Source organism: Pezoporus occidentalis, unplaced genomic scaffold (genome assembly GCF_034315485.1).
Source record: "Pezoporus occidentalis ecotype Australia unplaced genomic scaffold, CSIRO_AGI_Poc_V1 ctg10, whole genome shotgun sequence".
In the NCBI taxonomy this organism is placed as follows: domain Eukaryota; kingdom Metazoa; phylum Chordata; class Aves; order Psittaciformes; family Psittacidae; genus Pezoporus; species Pezoporus occidentalis.
The window spans coordinates 6,482,149-6,508,640 of NW_026912779.1; the positions used below are offsets into that span (position 1 = coordinate 6,482,149).

The 26,492-nt window shown below is 43.7% G+C and overlaps 1 protein-coding gene and 1 long non-coding RNA gene across 2 annotated transcripts in view; one reads left to right on the forward strand and one right to left on the reverse strand.

Moving 5' to 3' along the window:
• The first annotated feature begins 2,892 nt into the window (after positions 1 to 2,892).
• LOC134159561 (uncharacterized) lies at positions 2,893 to 25,474 on the forward strand. Its single transcript, XR_009963184.1, has 4 exons — positions 2,893 to 3,305; positions 6,005 to 6,103; positions 22,973 to 23,083; positions 24,995 to 25,474. It is a non-coding gene; the product is annotated as an uncharacterized LOC134159561 (long non-coding RNA).
• The window catches only part of JAG1 (jagged canonical Notch ligand 1), a 36,162-nt gene continuing 16,624 nt past the window's right edge, over positions 6,955 to 26,492 (reverse strand). The window contains exons 4-26 of the mRNA XM_062610552.1: positions 24,610 to 24,864; positions 23,589 to 23,649; positions 19,641 to 19,771; positions 19,246 to 19,365; positions 18,728 to 18,841; positions 18,168 to 18,281; positions 17,225 to 17,338; positions 16,775 to 16,821; positions 16,050 to 16,223; positions 15,424 to 15,574; positions 14,707 to 14,871; positions 14,119 to 14,232; positions 13,380 to 13,493; positions 13,157 to 13,270; positions 12,916 to 13,032; positions 12,373 to 12,400; positions 12,177 to 12,262; positions 11,260 to 11,373; positions 10,924 to 11,033; positions 10,543 to 10,779; positions 10,249 to 10,380; positions 9,642 to 9,792; positions 6,955 to 8,955 (exon numbers count right to left, since the gene is read on the reverse strand). Coding sequence (XP_062466536.1) covers positions 8,498 to 8,955; positions 9,642 to 9,792; positions 10,249 to 10,380; positions 10,543 to 10,779; positions 10,924 to 11,033; positions 11,260 to 11,373; positions 12,177 to 12,262; positions 12,373 to 12,400; positions 12,916 to 13,032; positions 13,157 to 13,270; positions 13,380 to 13,493; positions 14,119 to 14,232; positions 14,707 to 14,871; positions 15,424 to 15,574; positions 16,050 to 16,223; positions 16,775 to 16,821; positions 17,225 to 17,338; positions 18,168 to 18,281; positions 18,728 to 18,841; positions 19,246 to 19,365; positions 19,641 to 19,771; positions 23,589 to 23,649; positions 24,610 to 24,864 — 3,221 coding nt within the window. The 3' untranslated portion in view covers positions 6,955 to 8,497. The remainder of the gene's footprint in view (positions 8,956 to 9,641; positions 9,793 to 10,248; positions 10,381 to 10,542; positions 10,780 to 10,923; positions 11,034 to 11,259; positions 11,374 to 12,176; positions 12,263 to 12,372; positions 12,401 to 12,915; positions 13,033 to 13,156; positions 13,271 to 13,379; positions 13,494 to 14,118; positions 14,233 to 14,706; positions 14,872 to 15,423; positions 15,575 to 16,049; positions 16,224 to 16,774; positions 16,822 to 17,224; positions 17,339 to 18,167; positions 18,282 to 18,727; positions 18,842 to 19,245; positions 19,366 to 19,640; positions 19,772 to 23,588; positions 23,650 to 24,609; positions 24,865 to 26,492) is intronic.

Sequence of the window (26,492 nt, forward strand, 5' to 3'; positions counted from 1 at the left end):
TCATTGTGACCACAGATACTTTATGTGAAGCAATTTTGAACAATCCTACTGACATATCCTCATTTAGTTTCAGAAGGATATTCACATCCACAAGCGTTCAAGTTGGTAGTGCAGTGCAGGTCCTTAACAGAGTTAGCAGCTCGGCAGTTGACAGCAAGACACTGCTAATGGAACAGCATCTTTCTGCTGTAAATACTTTCTTCTTTTGCTGTAAGTGAAAAAGGTTCTGCATACCTTCCAGAAGACTTCTTTCTTTCAGCCTGTTTGCATGATTTGTCTCACAGGGTTTGCAGTCAGGTTGCTCCTGCTTACTAGTCTTCAGGCTCTGCAGAAAGGACTTAGTAACAGCAAAATTGAGGCTGCAAATGAACCTTGGTTTGGAGGAAGTATAGCCTGAGGTATGTTTACTGTCGTCTCTTCCATGGGCTTGAGATCCTGGGCCAGGAAGAGAGTAAAAAGCACCTTTTTGATGGACTTAAAATTTTGAGATATAAGGACATTTAATTAAGAATTTATCAGAAAAATAAGAGTAAACTTAACCATTCTATTTAAAATAGAATAACTTGATAGTATATATTAAAGTCTTAGCATAGATTTTCTGGGGGGCTTCTTTAAGTTCTTACAGTAAACTAACTGATAAAAAATGCTACAAGCACATATTCCAGACTGCAACTTTAAATTACCATTATTTCTCCTTTGCTTTTACTTGGATCTTTGTAATGATGCTCTTGGTTGTCACACTTACCCACAGGAGAGGTTTGTATGATTGTGCAGTAACAGACACAGATTAAGTTTGTAAGATCAGTTACTTCTATTTTGTTGTGGTTAAGAAAAAGACCTTGCGCTTGATGTTGCAAGCAGGTGAATGCACTGATTATATCTTTGAACACTGTGGATGGTCTTGAGCAAGTATGCCCCTAATTATTACTGTGAAGAGTTTGGGATTCTGATGCTTCCTTTCTTCTTCCTCTCCTCCTAATCCGTTTAACTCAAGTATTAGAAACCAAAGGGCAACCACATAGAGTTTGGTATCATCACATACTGTTATTAGATACTTAATCACCTCACTGATAGTGCGGGAACATCCTCCTTTTAACACAGTTACAATCATAGAATGGTTTGGGTTGGAAAGGGCATTAAGGTCATCTAGTCCCAATGCCCCTGCCAAGCGCAGGGACACCTCGCAGTAAGCCATGGCACCCAAGACTCCATCCAACCTGGCCTTGACACTGACAGGGATGGAGCATTCACAACTTCCTTGGGCAATCCATTCCAGTGCCTCACCACCCTTGCAGTAAAGAACTTCTTCCTTATATCTAACCTAAACTTCCCCTGTTTAAGTTTGAACTCATCACCCCTTGTCCTATTGCTACAGTCCCTTATGAGGCAAGTTGTGGTGCAACAGTTAGAAATGTTAAGCTAGATGCATTAAAGGTGTTAAGAGCCTAGAGAGTCAGAACAAATACAAAGGGACTTCTCAGAGGTGCACAGTTGCCTCATTCTCGCTGTAATTACTGACTTGTTAGGTTCCTAGGCTCTTTATAGCTGTGTATTTAGAGCTTATTTATACGTTAAAGTTGCCTCTTGGGTCCTCAGAAATGCTATTACTCAGTGAAAAAGCTTTGAATTCATGATAATTTCTGGATTTTAGATGGTGTCACTGCTCCAAACCATTCTTTTTGTCTCTGCAGCAGGACTATAAAAGTTTCCCATTTGCAACCCTTATGGGTGCTTTATGTGATGTGTGACATCCAGGCTGGGTTGTTACCATGCCTCTATGTTCTCACTGTACTGGAAGCCCGAGGTTCTCTTCTCACCCTTTGCATTGTTGACAATCCACCTGCACCCAGGTGACTGGCAGAGCGTGCTTTTGAACCACAAACCTGAAAATGCTGAAATCAGGCTGGGAGGGGAGGAGGAAAGAAGCTGGAAACTGATCAGGAGTGAAATCAGTTTGCAGGTCTTGGCTGTGGCTTTCTATTACCAGTTTGCTTCTGAGCAGCATTCATGTACCTTTCTCTTAAAAGTGTAAGATATTTAAGGCTCTGTTCTGTTCTGAAACTGCCACTGAAGCACAGAAACCATTTCTTTGGGTTTTTGTTTGATCTTGTGTTTGATATGCTGTTTTTTTTCTTCATTTTCAGAGCTTCTTTGAGCTCTGCAATATGTGGAGATCTGACACTGGCTGAAGCTACCATTGAAAAATACATGTTTGTCTTGAAGAGAAGTAACTGTCTATTCCAAGCCAGCTCTCTTGTTGTTTTGGGTTTTTAATGAATCATCTGGTTAATTTGGTCTGTGCTGTTTGCTGATAGTGCAGCAGTCCCTTCCTGCTGAGACACTTTCTAATATGTGCAGACTATCCATTATTCTGTGCATGTGAGTAGTTAAAATACTTGTTCAGTGAAATTCTATCTTCAATCACACATCAAAATCTGGACCAGCCCTTACCTGTTTATTTATAAAGAGGAAGCAGGCTGATGTAAAATCTCCCTTGGACAGTGTTGATCGGTCGGAAGGTTTTAACTATCACAGGAGTTAATTGTGAGTAACAAGCTTTGCTCTCTATGTTATCAGTCAGGTTGTAGTTCTGCTCACCAGGGTCCAACGTGCATGTTAGCATGTTAGTACAATTGCACAGCACCATTTCTGGGTTACACTTTACTTGAAGCACTTCAAAAGCACCTGTTTCTAACCAAAAAGGAGAACGTTCAGAACCCAAAGTTGTGACGAGTGAGGTGTTAAGTAAGTAGCCTTCTGAAGGTGTTTATTTTGTCTGTGTGAACTTACTTCCTTCCCACTATTCTGCATGTGGGCCACATTGCCTGGGTCTGAATTGACTTTTTATATTACCATCTCATTGGCTTTTGACTGGAATATGTATACTTGCAATTGGAATATGAAGGATGTAAAACATAGTTAGACTGTCACAGATTGCATGTTAGGAGTAGTTATCTCCTTGCCTATACCAGTATCTAATAGAAGGTTTCGTGCTATGTTAAAACACTCTGTTGCAAGCTTGAGCAGACAGAGTTAATAGTATCAAGAGGCTTTTAGCCAGCAGTGGGACGTGTGGGTTGGCCTCAGAAATTAGCTTTAATAAAAGGCACTCCTCACTTCTTTGCTTTCTGCTTTTTTCTTCTCTAATAAGCATTAAATAGCATCCAAACCCTGATGTGAAGAAGATGCTGGCTGGGGAAACAGCAGCACATGGAGCCTTTCATCAAAGGGATATCAAAGCATTCTGCAGCTGAACCTGGGAGGGATATGAATATGCTTATTTTGACAGTTGTGCAGCACTGAGGGTAAGCAGTTCCTTCCAGGTAAGCTGGGGAAGGAACTTGTGCTGCAGATCTTTCATCAACTCAAGTGTTTTTGAACATGGTTCTCCCATCTTGCTCCCTCTTTTTTTTCCCAGATAATTAAAATGGAATCTGTCAGCACATGACCTTGCCCTTTCCACGGTACCCATAATGTGACATTTTTAGATGGGGACTTCTTGTTTGTTTGGTGTTGGCTGATGCTGAGAAATCATAGAAGAGTTGTGAAGATGATGCAGTGTCACAGGGCATTCCCCTGGGAAATTACCCAGGGAATTAATCTCCACCATCCCATCTCCTTTACTGTCCACATAAATAATTCCAGAGCTGGGAATTGGTTCCTGTGAGAGCTGATGCTGCACCTTTTTTGAATGAGAATTTCACTGATTTGCTCCTATTCTGTCAGCTAAATCCTTTAGTGTAGCGGAGACACAGAACCCCAGCAGCAGGAATTGCTAATGCAGCTCCATAACTGCTTCATTTGCTGCCACAATAATTATGTTTTAATTTGTGCATCAGATCTTTGAAAGAAAAGTTTCTTGAGCTGTAATTCGAGAGATGGGCATTCCCCTTTTTAATATTTATATGATCTCATGGGGCTAGAATGAAAAGAGTAGAGATGTATTCTCCACCCTGTAGAGAAACTGGTAGGGACAATTTGCACATCACAGAGAAGGCGCTCGCTGGAAGAGCTGGGCTGGAGCTGGAGCTTGGGTCTGATGCCCTGTCTGATACCGCATTGCTCCAGTGCTAACCTGAACCTCCAGCCAGAGGCCAACAGAACAGACAGAACCTTCACTGCTTTCTTCCTCCTCACCCCCAGAAGTTGGAATTAGCCACTGGTGTCAATACTGAAAAAGAGGAAGCTGAAAAATATCTTGTATTTAACTATTCTTGCTCCATTTCAAAGGGGGGGAGAGCTTACGCAATCACTTCCATCTTCTGGGGAGGAAAAGGCTGAATCTGGTACTTCCCTTGTCAGAACTTCTCATCTTTGCATACACTAATAAAAGCATTGAGCCTCTGCCCTGTGACTTGTTCCAGAGGGACTCTGCCAAGGGCAGGGGTGGTGATGAAGGCCCCTGGAGAGCTGAGCCCCCTTAGCCTGATAGCTGCAGAGGCAAAGCTGAACCATACAGAGAGTGACCTCCTGCATTCCCTAGCTTGGTAAAGGGCTGATTGATTATATTAACCATTACTATGCAGGTGTTTTTGCTGCTCTGTGTCTTCAGTGGAAAGGCAAATGGCTTCAGCAGCAGAATTGCTTGAAGAATCTAGTCTCCTGTTTAGGCTCTACCTGGTTTATGATGTTTCTCACTTGCTAGGCTTCAGGTGCACAAGCACTTGCTGGCTGTCCTTTGCTCCTATTAGCAATGCAGCAATAGCTGTTCCCAAGGCTCTTCCCTGAGTGACAAGGGTATATTGGCATCAAGGCTGATGTAAGGTGCACCATCAGCACCTTTTGCAAGTTACCTTGGCTTAAGATGGGCCCTCTCTGTGCGGGGGTGCAGAGGCTTTGATGTGGCTGTGTTCAGCTCCAGTTGAACCAAACCCAGATTCAACAGGCTCCATTAGCTGTAGCTAGAGCAAAGCTGAGGGTGCTCAGGGGAGCAATTTCATCATTATTGTTTTGTAAAGCTCCCATGTTTAAATGGCAGCTCAGGAAGCACACATTTTCCCAGTTCTTAGATGAGTAAGTATCCAAAGAACACACACTAACAGCAGGAAACTTCTCCTGACTAAACAGAATGCATCTTCCCAGAGCAGTAAGATGCGAACTGGCAAAGTTTAAGTTACACAAAATTAGTATTGTAACGGGAAGGCCTTCAGCTCCATGTGTCTAGTTCCATGGCAGTGGAAAACAGTTCATACACCAGTGCCCAGCTTGGTGGTGGTTCCAGGGTTTGGAAGCCTGGTTTGGGGTTACATTCATTCACCAGTGTAAAATTTGAAGCTACCACTGACATATGAGGATGTAATTTAAAGATATTACAGCAATTTCACAGCATTCTCTTCCCTTCCCCCGTGTGGTTGTGGGTTTATAACACTGGCAGGTGGCAATGGAAATGAGTTGTATGGAGAAACTCCACTGTAACAAAACCTCTGCACAGTCAGTGCAGTGCTTCACAGCACAGGAAAGGCTGGAAATACATAAATGAATCCTGCACTGAGGGTTTGACAAGTCCAGAGGAGCCCAGGTTTTGCTCTACATGGAGCCTCCAGCGACCTAAATAGATTTAGCACTATGTTAAATGATGAAGTCTGTATTGAGAATTCACCTCCATAGGTTTCCACTGTAGCCTGTCACATACCAGCTCCCAGGACTAGCAAAAGCCCTGGTTTTTTTTTTTTAATTAGCCTTATAGAAGACAGATTTATTCCTATTAATTCAGGTATAAATGTTTCAGTCATTTAGAAGAGGTAGTTGGTTTCTGCGTCATTGGGGACCTACATGAACAGTAGACACCAGGATGATGGTTAATTCAACACTGAGTACAGGAAAGCATCTAGTTAATCAATTCACTGTGTACTTCTGAGGCAGGTGGAAGGTTCTATTATCTTTTAAATGGCATTTTTGGAGGCAACATGTCAAGGAAAAAGAGGAAAACAAATACTCCCTGGGATTTGTTCGAGGAATTGTGGAAGTGGTCAGATGAAGCTAATGTTGTTGACTTCCCATTCAGCAGGCAGCCAACTGATGATTCTCCAGCATGTGACTGTGAGGAGGGAAAGCTGTCCCCTGTCACGGCAGCATAGTGGCGCGTTTGACATCTCCTGTTAAAGTGAGTGTGAAATAAGAAGCAACACTAAAGAGATTTTAACAGATGTTTTAAGACAGCTGTAAAGAAACTACAAGGCAGAGATGCCTTGCTGTCATCTTGTTTAGTGTTCATTGTATTCCTATCGCAGTGCATAAATAGAGATACTTTACTAGATATGTATGAAGCAGCATAACCTTGCAGTGACTGGTTTAAACTCAAGTACAGACAGCAACCCAACCCTGCTTGGGTTTCAGTTGAGTTTCTTACCCACAGCAAATTGTTCCTCCAGCTCTGTACTAGCACCTTCCTGTAAAACACTGCTGCAGCCTTATCAAGAAAATATGCTAAAATAGGAGTAGACCATCAGAGAGCAAACGCAAACCGGCACACACGGCCCCTCTGAGGTGGGAGGGGCAGCGCTGGTTCAGCACTAAAAGCCATTGTGTTGAATAGTTTAAAAGTTTGTTTTATGCTTTACAAGCACTTCTTGCCCATTAGAAATCGGTATCATCTGTGGATCCTTTCCCATCCAGGTCAGCAGTTTGGATCCTGCCTAGCTACGTACATTTGGTTACTATCTGGTGGGAGCTCATTGGCTCATGCAAAGTAAACTGATTGCACAATTCCAGTCACATCCTCCTCCTCCTATTCTTAGAAGTACGCAGAGGGCCACTAGCCAAAAGACATGGAGAACAAGGGACATGCTGCTTTCCAACCCCTTCAACCTGACTGGGAACCAGGGGGGAACATGGAATCAGCTAACAAAACCCTACTGCATGGAAACGGGTGGCAGGTCTTCGAAGCACAAAGCTGCCCCTGCCCCAGCAGTGTGGCAGGCAGGAGCACCTCCCTGCTCAATAATCTCCACGCTCTTTCATGTTTTCATACAAAAAATTTAATAAATATTACTTTTCAAGATTTATTGCCAGGAACAACACATCAAAGATGCATTTTCATATAACACTAATATCACAATACAAGGTATCTTCATGATCTCAATGGTTAACCACCGAGATGACTATGTTTATAAGCCTTTTGATCTTAAACATCGTAATAGCACTTTGATTTCCTCACTTGTTAAGGCGGGCAGTGGAATCTATGGCAAACCTACACAGTGATCTTACTGGACATTCTACTGTTCAAGTATTCAACAACTAGCTTATTAGAATACTCCCTAAATGCAGTAGATTACAAAAAAAGTCAAATCTACAAGTGGTTCAGTATTACATATTCATGGTGAGAAAAAACAAAGAATTAGAATTTACAAAAGAAGATTGCTGTGTTCCCAACTTCACACGCTAATCGGATACTTTCAGTACATGCAACCACTCACGTTTCCTCTACATAAAGTAATAGCTCAGTTTTGTTCCCTTAAACTGCTTCTTAGCAGATGATCTGCCTGTCACTCGGGTTTCAAGTCTAAAGCAGCAAAACAAAAAGAAAGAATGTTCTAGTCTAATTCTCTAAACTGCCTCAGTCAGTACTTACAAATAGTCTTAAAGTGATACTATGGAAGGTGTTTCAAACGTTGGACATTGTACAAAAACCAGCATCAAGGCCTGGGAGCCCATCCTATTAAAAATAACCTATTTTCGAACACCTCAGTTTTGGCATATAGGCAACATGTAACAAGGAAATAAATTCGAAATAGAGAAGCCACAAGCTTACAATGCTATCAAAAACCTTCAACTCTAAACACGTACATATAAATAAAAAGGAATGATATTTTAAGGCTCTTGATTATTAAGTTAATAAATCAAATATACACAGTGATTAATAAAAAAAGAATTATTTACAGATCTATACAAACTTCTATTTTTGACACATTTTCCTCTTTAAATTCTTCATTTACCAGCAACTGCTGACAAGTTCCCCCCACCCCGCCCCCAACAAAAATACAATAAAAAAATAAATAATAAACTTATTTGTGATAGTTGCTGTGGTTCCGAGCTGCAAAGGCACTTTCAAATACAGAACTAGTTGTACGTCAACCATAAAACCAATATACAAAAACCTCAAATTCAATAAATATAAATAAAATGTATTCATTCGAAAGGAACTGTATAAATCTGGCAGGAAAAAGAAAAATAACAAATGAAGAGGAAGGAGGAGTAGTTAAGGCTCTGTGATACCTTGGGAAACGTTTCCGTGATGCATCAGCTGCAGCTGAATTTCCGCGAGGGCACTTTCGACTAGTTTTGCATAGATGTGAAATGCAGCACTTGGTATTCCAGCCAACCACAGCAACTATCATTGCCAGTGTAAGCCAGCTTGTCAAAACTTAAATTAACACAGGGATTCTAAGTAAATAATAGCCTCAGACTCAAATATTACACAACAGTTTAAGAACTACAAGCTCTTGAGTGCCTTTCTAGTGATACTTAAAGGCCCTGCATGGCAGCACCCCACCGTCTGCTATACAATGTACTCCATCCGATTGAGGCTTTGTGCACTTTCCAAGTCTCTGTTGTCCTGTTTGTTTGTCCAGTTCGGGTGTTTGGTGGGGGTGCTGTTGGGGGGCTTTTCATCTCTGTCTACCAAAGTGTACGCTGGCTGCTTGGCAAAGCGGGCCTTCTGCTGGTGTTTGTCCATGTCGTCTTCCTCCACCTCGGAGTTGTGTGTCCTTATTTTGGCGATTTTAGAGTTTTTGTTTTCGTAGTCTTTGATTGGGACAGTGTTTGCTCCGTGTTTCTCAATGGGGTTCTTGATCTGGTTGAGCTGCTCCCTCACATTGTTGGTAGTGTTGTCGTCAGACGCTGTGTGAGTGTGGCTGCTCTGCTTTCGGCGCTTCCGAATGCACCAATAGAAAACAGTCACCAGGCAGCAGATCCAGGCTACTGTCAGCACTGAGCTCAGCAACGGCACCAAGAAATCTGGAAGAGACAGGACAGCGTTAACCCCACCACGAACCAAGCGCTCCCAGCCAGGCTTCCTGCAAACAAAACACATCTTGGGGTTTAAGCCTTATTTTTCCACTGGGATCCAGACCTAAGGAGGATCTCCCTTAGAACACATGGCGTTTAAACCAAGTCTGGAACTCAGAGTGCTGCCTGGTAGCCCTCATGGAAAACGTTCACCTCGTACACACAGAGCCAGGCATCGCTGGTGGGAGTAACGCAGGCATCAGTACATCACCTGCCATGGCTCCCACATAACAGCTCCTGCTACAACCACTCCTGTCTCACTGGTGGCTATTGGTAAGATGCCTGTTACATGCCTGGCACTCTGTGGGAAACTAGAAGCAGATACCTCTGATAGTGTCTAACTGTGACACGAGGGCTTCCGGAGCCAGCCAGCTGCTGCTTTCTGCCTTACTGACATGCATAGAGGAGTAGCAGTCCTTTCAACAGGTCAGGCCACTGGGTTAAAGCAATTTCAGAACTCAGTTTTTTAAGTAGCAAGGCTCCAGCACAAAGCCTCCTTACTGTGCTCCCCGTTATCAGAGCCAGAGGCTGAAGGTCTCAGACTTGCTACAAATCCAAAAGGTGAGGAAGCTTCCCCCGCTGTGGAAGGCTGCTCTGGCCATGGCACATACAGAGGGTCTGGAGGAGAAGCTCACCTGTTTTGTTTTTAACTGGTCGCCGCTGTACTCTGACCTCCGCCACTGCCGCGATGAGCGTGTTGTTACCATCGCGCTTACTGACAAGGTCGATGATCTTATCTGTGATGTCTTTGATGGGGTTTTCATCTTCCCCTATATCTTCTGCAGACTACAGAAGAAGCCATACAATTAATACCAAATGCCAGATCAGATGCATGGGTAAGCTGCTATTTAAAAGCTTTCACAATCAGTTACGGCTCTTGGCACTTTGAATACTTCAAAAGCACACCAGAAACAAACTAAGAGCTGGGGGCAGGAACTAATAATGCAAAATTTCTGTCCCCATCCTTAAAAAAGAGCCAAAAAACCTCCCAAAAGCAGCTCTCAAGGGAATGTAACAGAAACATGTTTTTCTACCCCTACTACAGTTGCCACCAGATGTAGCTTTCAGGTATGCACATGTAACCAGGATTTCTTCCCTGTTCTTACAGGGAACTGGGATGGAAACTAAACCACAAGAAGAGCTGACAAAGCCAAGAATTGGATTTTTACAAGATCCACATGTTGCACACATAGCCAAGCAATTAACTACTAAGGCATTTAAAGATATTCCAGGAATACTTACAATAGCAACATGTATTTCATTATTTGCCAAGTGCGAAGGCTCACAGGTAATATAGATGGAATATTCAACAGAAACATTCTTCAGAATATTCAGATTCCTCAATTCACTGCAAATGTGCTCTGTGGTAAGTCCCTGGAGGATGCAAAAGAGGTGTTGGAGGTTTTTATGCACATGAACACACAGATAGTAGACTTATGTTTCTGTTTCTGCCCTGAAGTAAGAGTTCTCAAGGGAAGAGGAGGTAGAATTGCCTCCAAGCCAGCTTTTGCTGTTCTTTTATGTTCTGCTACTTACTGGTGCCATCATTTCTTTATTAAAGGTGAAGGTGATGTTGGCACAGTTGTCTTGGTAGTAAGAATCAGAATTGCATTTGGTCTTCACCGGTTGTTGGTTTGAAGGCCAGCATTCACCCACTGCAGCACACGGGTGAGTAAAGCAGTGGTCTTCTCGGACAGGAACACAAGCGTGTCCAGCTGGGCATTCGTTATGGCCTTTGGCATGTAGGACACAAGGTCGAGGACCACACCAAACCTGGAAGAGAATAAACGCTGATAAATAACCACTGGTTACAGGACAGACACGAAGAGTATCCCACCACATTCCTCCATTTTGCCTTCAAGTTGTCTATCATCCTGTTTTGGAGGATTCACAATCCCAACCACAGCAAAGTCGTACCTTGGAGCACGTGACCTTTCCATTCAGACACTGACAGGTATTGCAGTCATCATCCCACTTGGCCCCATCTGGCATCACCCGAACACTGGTAAGGCAAGGCCTTCCTGTGACTGAAGAGAAATGGAACAGGATTATAGACTCAAAATAGGGAAAAAATGTGGAAGAACACCTTTCTAAATTAATCTAATCTTATCACTAAGTTTACTTACTCAATACAGACACACACTTGCTTGAAAGCAACAAAGAGCACCCCTCACAACCCCCATACAACCACAGACTGTTAACATGCAGTTACAGAGACCTCACTACAAGGACCAGATATGACACCACAAGTACCTTCTTGGCATCCCACACCGCTACGACCTGGTGGGCAAATGCAACGGTAGCCGTTGATTTCATCTACACATGTAGCTCCAAAGGCACAGGGGGAAGACTGGCATTCATTGATATCTGCGGAAGGAAGGAGAGGAAATAAAGGTTACTCTATAATATCCCTTTATTTCGTCAGAAAACCATACAAAAGGCTTTCCTGCTGGAGCTTTGTGTTCCTTTTCTAGGTCTGCTTGGAGATCGATGCTTATTCTCAGCACCAGTATAAGCCCAGAGCAACTTCTTTGAAGTTCCTGCTGTGTGGGACTAACGAAGATCAAAACCTGACCCCTATGGCTACTTAAGCTTTTCAAGGGCAAGGACACATTCCTTCTCACACAAACACACTTCCTCTCCTCTGACATACTCCAGTTTTGCTCCCCTGCTACATTCTCCAAGGGAAGACAGCGTCAAACCCCTTTCCAGTTGCATTTTTACTATGAAACTTCCATTTCCATGGCTGTTATTAAAGAAAAGTGTTAGTGTCCTCCTACCTGTAATTATTATTAAATTACAGGGAAGTGCACACATCACCCCGGGGCTTGTAGGTGGATTATTAATTGACAAGGTTTTTGGCTGGCACGCTTTCACCTCAAGCAGAAACGTAACCACACAAACACACTCTTGACTGGGAAGAGTGTGCTGAAGGGCATTTTGCCCACTCAGCTGAACCAAGGGGTTTCAGCTCCAGCTAAACAGACTTCATGATATCCTTCATTTTCAGGGCCATTCCTGCCCTCCCCACATCTGCTACAGCTCCGGGTATGGATGCAAGAGACACCTATCCTTAATCTGATCTACCACTTAACTCAATTAAGATGATTGTCTCGCAACAAGATGGAAGTGAGACAAACCCAAAGGCAGCGCGCCACTGAAACACTTACTGATCCTGCAGTCGGGACCGGCGAAGCCTGGAGCACACTCACAGCGGTACCAGTTGTCTCCATCCACACAAGTGCCACTGTTATAACTGTAAAGAAAAGCCATGATGCAAATTAAAAACCTGCTACAGGTAAAGAGAATCTAAAATTCAAAACCAAAATAAAGGCAAAGGATGAAAGAGAAACACATGAAACTTACCAAGGGTGAGGGCTGCAGTCATTTGTGTCTGCAAAGCAAAGACAGACAACTTAAATATGCAGAGTTTGGCTAAAACAACCGTACTGTCAGTAAAGAATGATCAAACTTCCCCTCATACCCAAGTTACACTTAACTCAACTTTTAACAAAAATATGCTGAAATTCTCTACTAAATTGATTCCAGGCTTCTACCACAAAATTTGTTAACTACGTCGTGGAACACATGTACACAGGAAGAGATCCTTGTAAAGAATCTAATGGGAAGGGGGAGGAAAAAAGTGGAAGCAGACAGAGCTGCTCTTAGAAGAAGAATGCAGGAGAAAACAAGACACCATCTGTCTCCACTTAGCTCATTTGCAACTTTCTCATGCCCAGGTCAAGGCTCTATCACATAAAGTCATTAAAAACAAAGATTCAGGTGATGCTAAAGCCTACATCAAACAAGCTTTCCCTTCTGGTTTCAATCTTGACTCCAAGGGCGACAGGATGAGCTAATGTTCTCATCATGCAACACTCTGGAAGAGTTCAAGCAGAGACAACTTACTCTGAGTACACGTGGGTCCTTCCCAGCCCTCCTTGCAGACACAAGTGAAAGACTCCCCGCTGACTACGCAGGTACCACCGTTATGACAGGGGTTTGGCAGGCAGCTGCTGTTTCTCGCTGTAACAGAAACAAGATTGGCCCCTGAGTTGTTGGAAAGGCGTCGAAACCGAGCCAAGAGGAAGAACTGAGGTCACAGATTTCACGCTGCATCTGCTTCCTGGTGATTACACAGGGTATTTACCTATGTTACAAGTGGCTCCTTCCCATCCTGCAGGACACATGCACTTGAAGGTGTCCCCCTCGTCGTAACACGTTCCTCCGTTGTTGCATGTTGCCTCATCGCACTGGCTGTCACCTGTAGAGAACCCGAACTACCCTTAATGCCGGTGCTTTCTTAATGCAATGCAACAAGTTGAAGCAGCCTCAACAAAACACATGCTATGTTTTGGAAACGCTGAACTTACGGGAGTGGCAGGTTTTTCCTTTCCACCCATTTTTACATTCACAGAAGAAGTCGTTGACCAAGTCTCGGCAAGTTCCTCCATTGTGGCAAGGGTTTTTACTGCAGTCATTAATATCTAGATATGTTAAGAAGAGAAAACGAGCTAAGCCATGTTTACAGAATTGACAAGCACTTGATGCCTGCCCCATCCCTAACGTTGGCTTGTGTTTCAATCACGGATTAAGCACTTAAGTCTGTATTTTAAAAGCTTTAAGTGCTGTCACAGAGATGAAGAATACTCCAACCACAACCCTCCAGTTTGTTTTCATTTTGTTTGTCATCTTGTTTCACTAAATGAGAAGTGAAAAGGCCAATTACATAAACTATCCTACCAGTCACAGGATAGGAGCTGAGAACTTGCTCCTCTTCTGTTCCAGAGACTGACAGGGTGTAAGTATGGTATATGCAGATACACCATTCCCAAAACAGCAGGTGCTAATGCTAAGGCTCTATTACTTGAAGTTATCCAAAGGGTAGAGCGGGAAAAAATAGAGAGAAAGGTTCTGCTCCCAAAACTCGGGTTTCGTTCCAATACAGAAGCCTAGGACTTGATGGAAAAAGAGGACACCTTGTTCTCTGTGGCCTTTGAAGCAGAGATCATGTCAAATTGGTATTGGTCACTGTCATCCTAAAGACAGTACCAGCCATTCCTTCCTGATGTTTCCCCAGATCTTTCTGTGTGCTGGAGAATGATAACTTACTTGTTTCACAATACGTTCCTTCCCATCCATCACTACAAATACACTTGTAGGAGTTGATGCCATCGATACAAGTGCCACCATTTTTACAGGGGTTGCTCTCGCAGTCATTAATATCTGCAACAGTTTGGAGGAGAAAACAAAACAGAAGGAAAAGAAAAATCAGATCAGAAGAGCAGCCACCAGAAGTCATCATCGTCTTGCAGACTACTTGGCTAAGACCCCTGAGAGGAAGGGTTATAAGCAAGATGAGAAATAGGTGACAAACTGCACAAAGCGATGAGCCTGTCACTCAACAATTACTGCTAAAACCAAAAGCAAACCCAGGAGTCCTCACGATCGATGTTAAACCCCACCATTAACTACCTCAGCCCTTGTATACCTAAGGCTTTTAAAAACACACAATTCAAGGCCAGAAGGTTCATTACTGTGAACTTTCCCCAAGGCCCAGCAAATTCCAATCTGCCTCGCCCAAGCGGGATATGAAAACTTAAAGCAGTTCCAAGGTTCACGGTGCTACAAGAAACCATCCAGCAGCCTAGGAGGAAAGGATGGAATTTCTTTCCCACAAGATATATTGTCAGCTCTTACTCTCATGACAGTAGGTGCCGGTGAATCCTTTGTTGCATTCACAGGTGAATTTTCCACCTGCTTGGCTCTTGCACTTCCCGTGAGGACCACAGACGTTTGACGAGATGTAACGAACCCCTTCTGGTGTGCTGTTAGAAGCTACCGCCACCGTGCAGCTGTCAATCACTGCAGAAAAGAGAGAGCTGGGTGAGGACTGACCACCCTACCCGATTTCTTAAGCTCAGAGCAACATTTTCATTTCCAGTGATGGATGTTTAAAAGACATACGTATCATAGAATCATTTGGGTTGGAAAAGAGCTTTAAGATCACTGTGTCCAGCTGTAAAAATAACACTGCCAAATATGCCTGCTGCTTTAAAATGACTGCTCCAACTGTTTGTGCATAAAATAATCACAGCATCTTATATGACAACCGCTGGACCACATCTGTGGCCTGGAATAAATTCAGCAAAGCAGGCTATTTGCTACACGTGTTTTCTGCACACACTGATGTAACACTGCCTTTCAAATAGCCCATATTTATCATACTGGCTATGTGAAAGCTAGCATTACTCATCTTCTCACACAAAGAGTGGCATAAGGCACAGGGCAAAATTCAGCATCTTTATGCAAGAGCTACTCCAGCAAGTACACACGGGAGCTTCATTAGGGCTCCAGCCAGAGGAGGGGTGGAAGCTAATGCCAGTCATTCCCGTTCACCTGCAAGGCGACACAGACCTTCACAAGGGGTTGTGCGGCAGTGATCTTTCAGGTGGGAGCAGTTCTTCCCTTCGTAGTCTTCAGGGCAGTTACAGAAATAGTCCATAGCAAGATTGAAGCACTGGGCACCATTCTGGCAAGGATTTGGCTCACAATAATCTATATCCAGCTGTAAGCAGTGCACAGAAAGGAAAGGGAAATAAAAAGGGGGCAGGGAAGAGAGAAACAAGTTTTATCATCACCTTCCCTCACTAGGACAGGCAGACATTGTGGAATCTGACCTTTTTATCTGCTGCCTCAATGAGTTGTTCATCATGCACAGTTTAGTTCGATTTGCAACTATTTCAGCAGACAGCAGCGCTCTTGATGTTAAACAGCCCCTCAAAAGTTAACAGCGTGCAACAAAACCTGACATGCAAACACTTGCACTCTGCTTCTCAAAAGGAATCCTCAGCAACCCATCAGGGGGTCTGTGGGTTCCCCCCCAATATATATTAATCAAGCACGTTCTTGGCAGACTGACAGCGATATCAAGTACAACTTTATCCCATGGTTCACTGAGTGCCAGGCATTCAACGTACAGACCCAGAGTGCCGGTAGGAACGCTGCTGGCGGAGGGCCTGCCTTTCACCCATGCTTCTTACCTGACAGAGGTTTCCTGAGAAACCAGCGGGACACAGACATTGGAATCCATTGATTTCATCCTGGCAGTGACCCCCATTCATGCAAGGGTTACTTGCACATTCATTGATGTCTTTCTCACAGTGATCTCCTGCATAGCCAGGTGAACAGATACACCGATAACCATTAACCAAGTCCTGGGAAGAAGGAACACAAAAGTCTAGAGTTAAGGCTTTTCCTCCCTCTTGTTATATTCTTATTAAAGAAAACAATAACCCCCAAACCACAACTCCCCCCCCAACAGTCCATAATGAACAAACAAAAATGCTCTTACTATGTCCAAACAAGGCAAGAGGTTTTTTAAGTGGGAAATAAAACACACACTCACACACTCCCCCTGCTTCCCCCCAGTACTGCCTTACACTCTTTAATTTCCAGGCAGGATAAATTAACCCACATTTTGATATGGAGTATCTATATTTATAGCAGGTAATCTGCACAACAACCGGCCCATTTACTGGTGACACTGGCACTGAAAACGAGTCATTTATTGCAGTTATCTCATTTTTGCCCTTGCTGCTCTACCCGCGTACCCTGACACGCTGTAGCATGACACAGGTCCTCCCCCCAAGTCAAAGAAATGAGTTTATCCCAGCTAATTGCTATTTGCCACACTATGGCTGTTTAGTCTCAAATGTTTTACTGTTACAAGTCTTGGGGAAAGCAAAATAAAGCAAAGTGGCTTTACCCGACAGGATCCTCCATTCTGACATTGTCCACGACAGTCGTTAATATCTGCAATAAAACTACTGTGGTTAGAAGGCAAAAAATATATTTACTTTAGATACAGAGTTCAAGTCTCTCTAAAACTGCAGCTAGATAAAGCTTTTGTCAAGTTTCCTGCATGCCTTCCTCAAGATAAGGTTATTATAATGGGTGGGAACCTTTCGTGCTTCTTCTACTAAAGGCAGTGAAACTTCACATCATTGTTTTAGTCACTTTATCAGAATATAACTATGTTATGGACTAACAAGTCTGATAAAGCTGTGTATTTTCATTCCACACCAACTACTCCCTTTCTGAAAACATCAACCACTGAGGCTCTGCCTGATGCTTAAATCCGAGCTTAGGACTCGGTGGCTTAAACACATACACACACACAACTGGCCTTTAATAAACCAAGAATACAGCCACTTACTGATATCACAGTTGTGGCCAGACCAGCCAGTAATGCAGTCGCAATAGTAGCTGCCAATCAGGTTCCTGCAGGAGTTGGCATTGACACAGGGTTTGCCCTCACATTCATTCGCATCTGGAAAAGCAAGGTGGACGGTCAAATGCAGGGCTTGTAGGGCAGGGGGAGAAGGGAGAACAGCCTACAGCTGGTTTTCACAGCAGTCATCAGCCCTCTGGTCAGATCTAAGGGGAACTTTTAATACACAGCATGGATTAGCATGACTTGGACAAACAAAAGTCAGCCATACATCAGCCTCTGAAGTCTCTTTCAATTTCTCTGCAATTAGAACATATAGGCTATGCTAATTATTTGATAATTACACCCAGCCACTCATTAAGAGTAACCTTCTCCCCCCATACACACATCTCAAGTGAGCATTCCAAAGGAGGAGTGCTACAGCCTGGTCACTGGGATTAGTGTGTTGTGTGAAGAATGCAGACAGCTCATTCTTCATGAGATCATCCACATTTTGGAACCCAGCTGTGAACTCCTTGGTCTGGAGGAGTTGACATGGCTGAAGAGATACAGCAACTTTCTCACAGGCTAAAGGAAGAAATCCGTGTGGGGGTGGGAGTGGAAGGCATACACATGCACCCTCCCCACTTCAGTTCATTTGTGGTTTATAGTATGTCTCTCTGCCTTAGTTAACTATTTCCTCTAACTGCTAGCATACATCAAAATGACAACACAAGGAAACCACTCAGAGTGGTCTAGACCCCAGTCCTGCAAACACTGACAATATTCTCCATGTGCCACAATACACCCATAGGCTCCAAAACCATAAACCATTGCCTAATGCAAAGGGCACAGCCACCCTTTGTCTGCCCAACTATGATCCCTTTTGCATTTATCTCCCCCCACTCGCCCCAGAGCAACACTGGATGTAGAGAAGAGCAGTTCTCACCTAGCTGGCACGTTTTGCCAGTCCACTGAGGTGGGCAAATACACTTAAATCCATCAACTAGATCCTGGCAAGTTCCTCCATGACCACAGGGATTTGGAGAACAATCATCAATATCTGTAAAGCAGAGTAAAGAGAGGCTGAGACTCTGTGTCTACTCCGATTTCTACATCTACTCTGATTTCAGCAAAAGCCTCCTGTTATTTCACAGCAGTGTGAAAGGGGATTCAAAGCACAGGGGAAGAAGCTTACACCTGTGGCCTTTTGGCAAGTGGGAGTTATATTTTGGTGCAGCAAACCTCTCTAAACAGTATTTTAAGCAGCTTGCCAGCATGCTACAAGAATTCAGTGTTCTGCTTCTTTCAAGAAGCCATTGACTATTCTTTCCCCTGGTGTTTAACAAAAACCTTGGTATAAGCAAAGGAGAAGAGAATGCACAGTGGTATAAATGGATGCCAAGAATCAACGCTAAAGCTGGGTAAGGTTAAGTTTATCAGGGATCAGAGAGACTGGTGTCAACCAGCAGAGCAGGACATTTTTAATGCTATTCTCCGAGCACTTACTATCAGTGCAAGTTGGTCCAGCCCAGCCAGGCGCACACACACACTCAAATCCCAGAGACGTCTCTAAGCAGCTTCCTCCATTGTGACAAGGGTCAGAGAGGCAGGCGTGCTCCGCTGCACCGGCACAGAAACACAGCATTTAGAGTCTATAGCAGTGACCACAAGGCACCCCCCTGCTCCCTCCCTCTGGACACACCATCAGTGCTGCTGTGAGAACCTCAAATCAAAAGCTACTCGACAGCAGGAAGCATCTTCCATGCTGAATTCATCACCACACTGACTTGCACCTGTTTGAGTCAGAGCCAGGCAAGGTACTTGCAGTGATCCCGCCGGTAAGCAGAAGGCTGATGTTCAGAGATACCAGCTGTTCATGATGAAGCATGAACAAGCAAGTCTGGCTCTTCGCAGCCAGCCCTGACATCTTCACACCGGAAAAGGAGCTTTTCCCAACTTCATCCAAAACCAGCCACTGAAAGCTGGCGAGGATTAACTACCACGTGGCAGCATCACACACTTACCAATCTCACAGTTCTGTCCCGAGTAGCCCTCAGGGCAGGAACACTGGTATTTATCAGGGCCAGTGTTGCTGCAGGTACCCCCATTCAAGCAGGGCGGGTGGGTTCCGCAGTAGTTCAGATCTGCAAGAGGTGAGGAGCATTAAAACCGTGGCTGAAAAGCAACAGAAACATCAGCACATGCGTGCTTTGTTCCATTACTCCAGAGCCTTTACACAATACAACCACCCACATCCTGCAGGGCAGGACAGGGAGAAGCTAAGGACACATGCTAACAGTGCCAAATGCCAACACCACGTTCCAGTGGACTCACTCAGTCTCTGCACACTCTCTCCACGCGGAGTTTGCCAGTGTTAAAACGCAAGCATTACACTGGGTTATGGACAAGATTAGCATACCTTTGTCACAGAGCTGACCACCCCAGTTGGTTTCACAGAGGCATTGCCATGGTTCAATGCAAGTGCCATGGACACATCCCGGGTGTGGAATGCACTTATCACAGTACTGGCCTTGCCATCCATACTGACACCTTCGTTTAAAGAGAGGGAAAAAAGAAGTCAGAATAGGGAAACAACCCAAAACCCCGTTAGAATCACCCTGTGTAGATGCGAGTGTGGAACTCCAAAGCTTGGAGAGAAACCAGGGTGGTGGGGGAGAAGGGCAGGAGGAGGGGAGGGGAGAAGCTATTGGAGGTTTGTTTGATGGTTTCTTGTAAACAAACATTATGGTAGCTTTGCCAAGGTCTCTCTTGCCGGCCTCCTGACAAAAGAATAACTGTTCTGAGAGAACCAGCATGAGGCCATTCAGCACAATACTCCTCCTTTGGAGCCTCATACAAATGTGGCAGAGAGGGTGGGTGTGCACTACAAATCAATCTCTGGACTTTGACAGGGTGCTTTATAAACTGAGAGGGGGGGGGGGAAGAAAAAGTCAGTGGAAACAATGGTTATGCAGAGGTCCCCATGAATACAAGGTTCCAGGCATTTCAGCCGGGCTGGGTTTGCAGGAAGACAAACAAAACCATAAACACCAACCCGGAGCCCTTGGCAAGGCAGCAGCAAAGCACCAGGAGCTCTCTGCTCTATCAGAATATAACCTTATTCTGAACTGGAAGATGTACACTGCAAATATGGACTGGGCCACAGAAGAAGTGAAAGAGAACAGCAGCCATCAGGATTTTACATGGCCTCAGAGAGGATCAGCTGTCAGTATTTCAGTTTGATTTATGCTGGCATCTTGTCATGGAATAACTAGCACACATCCAATGCTGAAAAGCTTTTCATTTAATGTCTGGAGAAGAACTGATTATGATTATTATTATTATTGAAATCATGTATTGCTGCGACCAGTGAGCTACCTGAATTCCTACTTAAAACAAAGATGTTCTTGTAAAGTAAAGCCCCCTTAAGGGAAAGCTCATTTTGGCTTTCATTTAGCTCTCACTAGCCAAGCAGAGCAAGGATTCTTCAGATTAAAGTGAATCTAAAGATAGAAACAAGGAAAACAAGCTGAAAGTAAAAAGCCAGGGTTTGTTGAGGTCCTGTATTTCATTAACAGGTCCTGAGAGTAATTGATCAGCAGCAATTATGCACTAAGCTGTCACTAAGTTATGAAAACAAACCTCATCTGCACAGAAGTCAGCTAAGCTTTCTATTTGTGAAACCCCCCACCATTCCGCTGCCGATTTCTTCTCATGGGAAAAAGCTGGAAGGATCTATCCAATGGGTAATCACACACAGCCAGTGGTAAGTCTGACTTCCCTTCTGAAACCTCAGGTGACAAACTGCATCCTAATTAAGTGCTTTCTTTAATAGCTATTTCAATAGCAGCCTATTCAAACTCAATGGGAAAATCTTATTAGCTCGTGTGTTAAAAAGAAGCACTAGGCCGACTTATGTGTCTGTCTGTGCAAAGAACATGAAAGAAACCCAGATCAGGCAAAACAACCTCTCTCTAGTAGCTCTTGGAAAATCCTTCTGTGTAGGAAATACAGTAAGAAGGCACAAAGATCAAAATTCAGGAACATCCCCTTTTAATTTGTGTTGCATTCAAAGCAACTCCCTTGTGAGCTTGCATGCAAGCAAAACTAAGGGACCTCCCCTGCAAAAACAGGTATCCAGACTGAGACTTTTACTCCTTTCTGCCAAATCAAAGGAATGCTTGTTTTCCTTAAAGCAAGTGTGAAGAGAAACAAGTAATTAAGAATGATATATATATATATCTAAATCACAGAGGAAAAAAACCCATGAGCTTTAGAGCCAAAGATACAACTTTCTTCAAACATCAGCTTCAAAGTGTAACAAACAAAGCTGGGTAAGGCTACGGGCATTAGAAAAAGAGTTAGATACCCATTCCAGAAATAAGATTCATGGTAATAATTCTCATTTAATAATATGTATGCAGCAGTTTCTCATGAGAAATTTAACGTTAACTTTCCTTGTTTAGTGATTCATGAGTAAATATGGTTTTGTTGGCTGGCCTGCATTAAAGAAAGTGACTCGCACCAAAAGGGAAAAGGATATTTTAGGAATGTTTGCAAGTTGTCTATTGTACCAGAACCCAGAGCAGTTTCTGCTGGGATGTTATTTTTAACCTCTGTTGCGTTTATAACATACAGGCTATATGACTCATCAAAACTTAAAAGAGAATAAAATCTTGTTTCTGTGTTCACTTTAAAGATACTGGTCTACCTTGGCAAGCAGAAGTTATCTGAAAGCACCAGAAGGACAGCATTGTTTCAAGACTATGCAAATCAAGTGTGGGAAAGTTGCACCTTAAGTAAATAAGAGCACTAGTGCATGTCTGGGCAGTGAGTGGGAGGCAAGAGACTTAGAAAGAGAAAGGGAAGAAAAAACTCTGGAAACAAAGCCTGTTGTTCTGACTAGGAGACAGCAACCTCTACAAGGCATGTTTATTCTGATGACAGAAGCACAAATCACTGGTAGCCTTGACTGATACAATCCTCTCACCATCTGGCCCCCCAATACTTCCTTGTGAGGCTTTTTTTCCTTTTCTAATTAAAAAAAGCTTTAGATTTGGTCTTCTGAGGGTGAAGCAGCTTATATCAGCACTGCTACACATTGAAATCACTGCACAACCTACAACGGCCCCATCCATCCTGTGGCTTGACTTTCACTTTGCAACATCTCTTGCAGAGGATGAAGTTATTTTCCACCTTCCTCTCAGAACATTCCTGCATGACTTTGTGTTTTGGTTTTGAAGCACAGAACACAGGGACAGAGAAAGAATGAACCCCTGTGTCTATTTAGGCTGATTTCCTATAGTGTGTTAGACACCCCAGACCTGGTCCTTGTTTGAACTATAGCTTATCCAGAAAGAAAAGCAGCCCCCTTCAAGCAAAAGTTTGCAGCAACAGAGAATCCAACCATAGGTTTGTTAGGCAGAAAATCTGCTTTCTGTTCCTTCAGATTTGTGAGTTTTATCCCTGAATTCCCAAGCTTCATTTTTAACCCTTCCTACTCAGCATCAGTATCTCATAACCTCAGAAGCCCTCACTTCCCTATCACCTGTAAACAGGTACGATAAGGGGTTACACACAGCAACTTACAAGCTGTTTGCTGATGAGGAATTGTCACATTTAATACCCATTAACCCTGTATTTGTAAGGGAGGGAACAACACGTTTCCCTGTGCTATATAAATATGCTGTATTCCAAATATCTAATTGCTGGGTTATGGATAAACTCTGCTTTTCGTTGTATCCTTGCCAGGACAGAATGGACTTCAAAGCATGGGAGCAAAATTCTGCATTCATCAGAGCCTACTGACAAGATTTCATCCCAGCTATTAACCTCTCAGCACTCGGAGCCTGGCTCACAATGGTAAAGGAACTGAGAGATTTAACTAATCCCATTCTAAAGAATGCTTGACTTTTGCCTACTGATGGAAGAAACCAGGGGGTGGGAAGGAGGGAGGGGGAAAAGACTGAAAGGGAGAAGGGGAGAGAAAAACCACACTGTACTTCAAGCTTGTAGTTGAAAAAGCCTATTAATCGGGCTTGTGGGGGGGGAAAGTACTCACAAAACATATGCACTATTTATGCAGGAACAATTAGTTAGCGCTCATTAGGCAGCATTCACGCGATTTATCTCATACCCCCCTCTTCTCCCAGCGCCACCATTTCACAAACCAAAAGCTTCTTAAAATTATCAGTGCATTAAAAGCCTGCTCCCCCCTTATTCTGGGCAAGTCAGCATGAATAATGTGCCTTGGTCAAAAACACGCCTCCAAAACCACATTCCCTCCCCAGTCCTATTGTGTTTAGCATCACTTGTTTAATTATTTGGGGGGGATGGAGGGAAACAAGGAGGGAGAGGGGGCATTTACCTGCACTCTCCTGGAATTGTGCAAGAGCCATGCTTGGGGCTACATCCCTGACGACAAATGGCTGTTAAGACAAAGAAAGAGAAGTATCAGCACGCTGTCTGCTTCCTGCATCTTCACACTCGTGGGAATGTTTTAATCTCCAACCAGCACTGTAATCCTACTAAATCCAAGGTTTTAATAAGTTTCTCGTATCAAGCCTACTGGAAGGCAAACCAAGGTAGGTGGCTCCCTGTGATGGGAAATCCATCAGCTAGCGTCACAGGGGAATCGTACCTAATGCTGTTCAATGTTGCTTCTATTCAAGAGAAACCGTCTCACGTTAGAGAGCTCAAGTCACTCTGAGTCTACAGGTTTCCTTTCTCTGTCTTTTGCACATGGACCGGTCCACTCTCCCTGGCTTTACATCAAGGCAACTTTTAACTACTCCAGGATTACTTTTGAGCCGTATCTCTGGACAAGATATTAAGATGGGCATCAATTCAAACTGCAGGTAAACTCAGTCAGCAAGACCTGCTCATAGTCTGTTCCTGCTCAGAGTCCTGCTTTCTCCTTCTGAAATTAGTGAGGAAGTTGCCATTCCCTAATAAACATGTCAAACCATCTCAGGTAGAACAAACAGCCTGGGACTCTTCAGACACCAAAGCTTTACACTTGCCAGGTCAGCCCTAAAACAAGTCTCTCCTTCCTGCTTCTCTTGAAGTTCTGCACCAAAGGGGAAATCCTTTTTGAAGTCAGCGGCAGAAGTCCCATTGAAGTCAATGGGCTGGGTTTTCTTCCCAAGGGCAAAGATGGGGATAATCAGAGAACGAACACATCTGCTAAGTGCCCAGTACTTGTCAGACCTCTCCAAGATATTAAAACAAGGCAGAAGCTAGTCCTGCCCCTACTGCTCTGTGTAAAGAGTGAGCTGCTGTCCCATTACCCCTGCACAAACTGACCACTCAATTGCAACCTGGCTACAATACACTCAAATCCTAACCAAGCCTGCTGATCATTTGGGGCTCGAGCATTCGTCACAAACCTTTGTTGCACTCTGGTCCCATCCAGCCTTCCAAGCAGGTTTTGTTGCCATTCTGGTCACAGGTATGATGAGTGAAGAAGTCATCTCTCGGTCGACAAAACTTGTTGCAGCCAAAGCCATAGTAATGTTCTGCACAGGTCACACGGATCTGATACTCGAAGTGGGCAGCTCCTGCATTATGTTTCAAGGTCTGCCACTGACGGCTTGGGTTGATCATGCCAGAGTGGGATGCCTTCTCAATAATGCGATCGGGATCTAGAATTTACAAGAGATGTCAGAGTTAAAAGTCTGTTTAGGTTTCATTACCTCCCACATCACAGCTCACCAGCTTCACAGGCAAGGCTCTTTAAGGCAGCTAGTTGGGTTTATTAACTTTCTGTTTTAGAGAGCAAGATAAGGCTGCCCTGGAGCTACAAGCCATTAACTGAAACACATATGCAGCATTATCAAACTGAGCAAAGCCTGAAATCAAAAGGGACTCCTAGGCCACTGGCAATCACTTATCCCTTTTGCAGCATAAGGGCATCCAGGAAGAATTACACAGTTCATGACTGAAGAAAATCCAGCTGCTTTTACTTCTAGCTGCAACAGATTGGTACATAATGTGATTTTCCTCGCTTCTCCTTTCATGGTACTAGTTTTGTTTTTAAGGGGAATATTTATGAAAACATCATCCTACAATAGCCTAATAAAGCAATGCCTGCAAAGTGAACATAAGCATCGCTAAAGGTTTGCAGCCTTCCGGGACTCTGGTGTAAACTCTAAATCCAGAACCAGCAACTCTGGCATTCAGATGACATCGGTGACCTCACCAGGTTTTGGCTAAGAAATGCCATGGAAGTTCTCTCCTCAGATGGTACCTGACCCTAAAAATTCAGGACTACCACAACTTGAAGCAGAGCACTCAGATTACTGCTTATGTCTGCTGTAGAGCTGGGTACTCTCTATAGAGCTTATACTTTGTACTTGACATTTAGCTGCAGCAAAACTCTTCTGGCTTTCAGAGCCCTACAACTGTCTAAATTATGGCTTGAAATAATAATACTTCACCTTAGCTCAGAGCATTGTATATATCTGTGGTATTTCACTTTGTAGGCCGGGTCCTGTGACTTAAACGATCTGATGCTGCCTTACGACCTGCTGCTAGCAAGCACTTGACTGTCAAGTGAAAGTTTATCATAAAACAGCCAAAATATCCTTGCAGACATAGTACAAAAACAACAGTAAGTACCAGGCTGCACTGTTCTGTATATGGGAGCATAACCCAGTGACAGAAGCAGCTGTAGAAGGTAGAAGGGCAGTTTGCCAACGATGTGTTAGAAAGCGGTGTGAGAAGCACCGGCACGTTTGAGCATTGAGAATTAAAAGGTACTGATGTCCAACTTGCTCTTCCAACAATTACAAAGGCAAGGTTGGGGATTTTACATAAGGCAGAGCTGAAGACTAATGAAGTTCCTGCGTAAACCTTAAGATGCCACATGGGCAGTTCTTCATCTAAAATATTTTTAGATGTCTTTGCTAAGGACCTTTGATTTGTAGCTTTCAAAAAGAACTTCCAAAACAGGCTTCTCAAGCCTCAGATCCCCATTATCAAGTCCCCATTCTGCCCGCTTGTCTGCAGCTCTGAATAAAGCTCAAAGCACTCGCTGCACCACCACAGACCCCTGTCAATACACACACACACCAAGCATTTACCCATTCTTAGGGTATCCTTGGCATGGGACTAGAGCATTCATTAAGTGTTTACAGTGTGAAATTAAGGGCAACTTCTTATTCACCTTCTGGTATTTCTGGTTCTATACTATTTTCCATTTAAATCAGGTTTTATTATTCCTTGGCACTAAGCCCCCAACCCCACATCTATGTGCAAGACTTTCAAATGC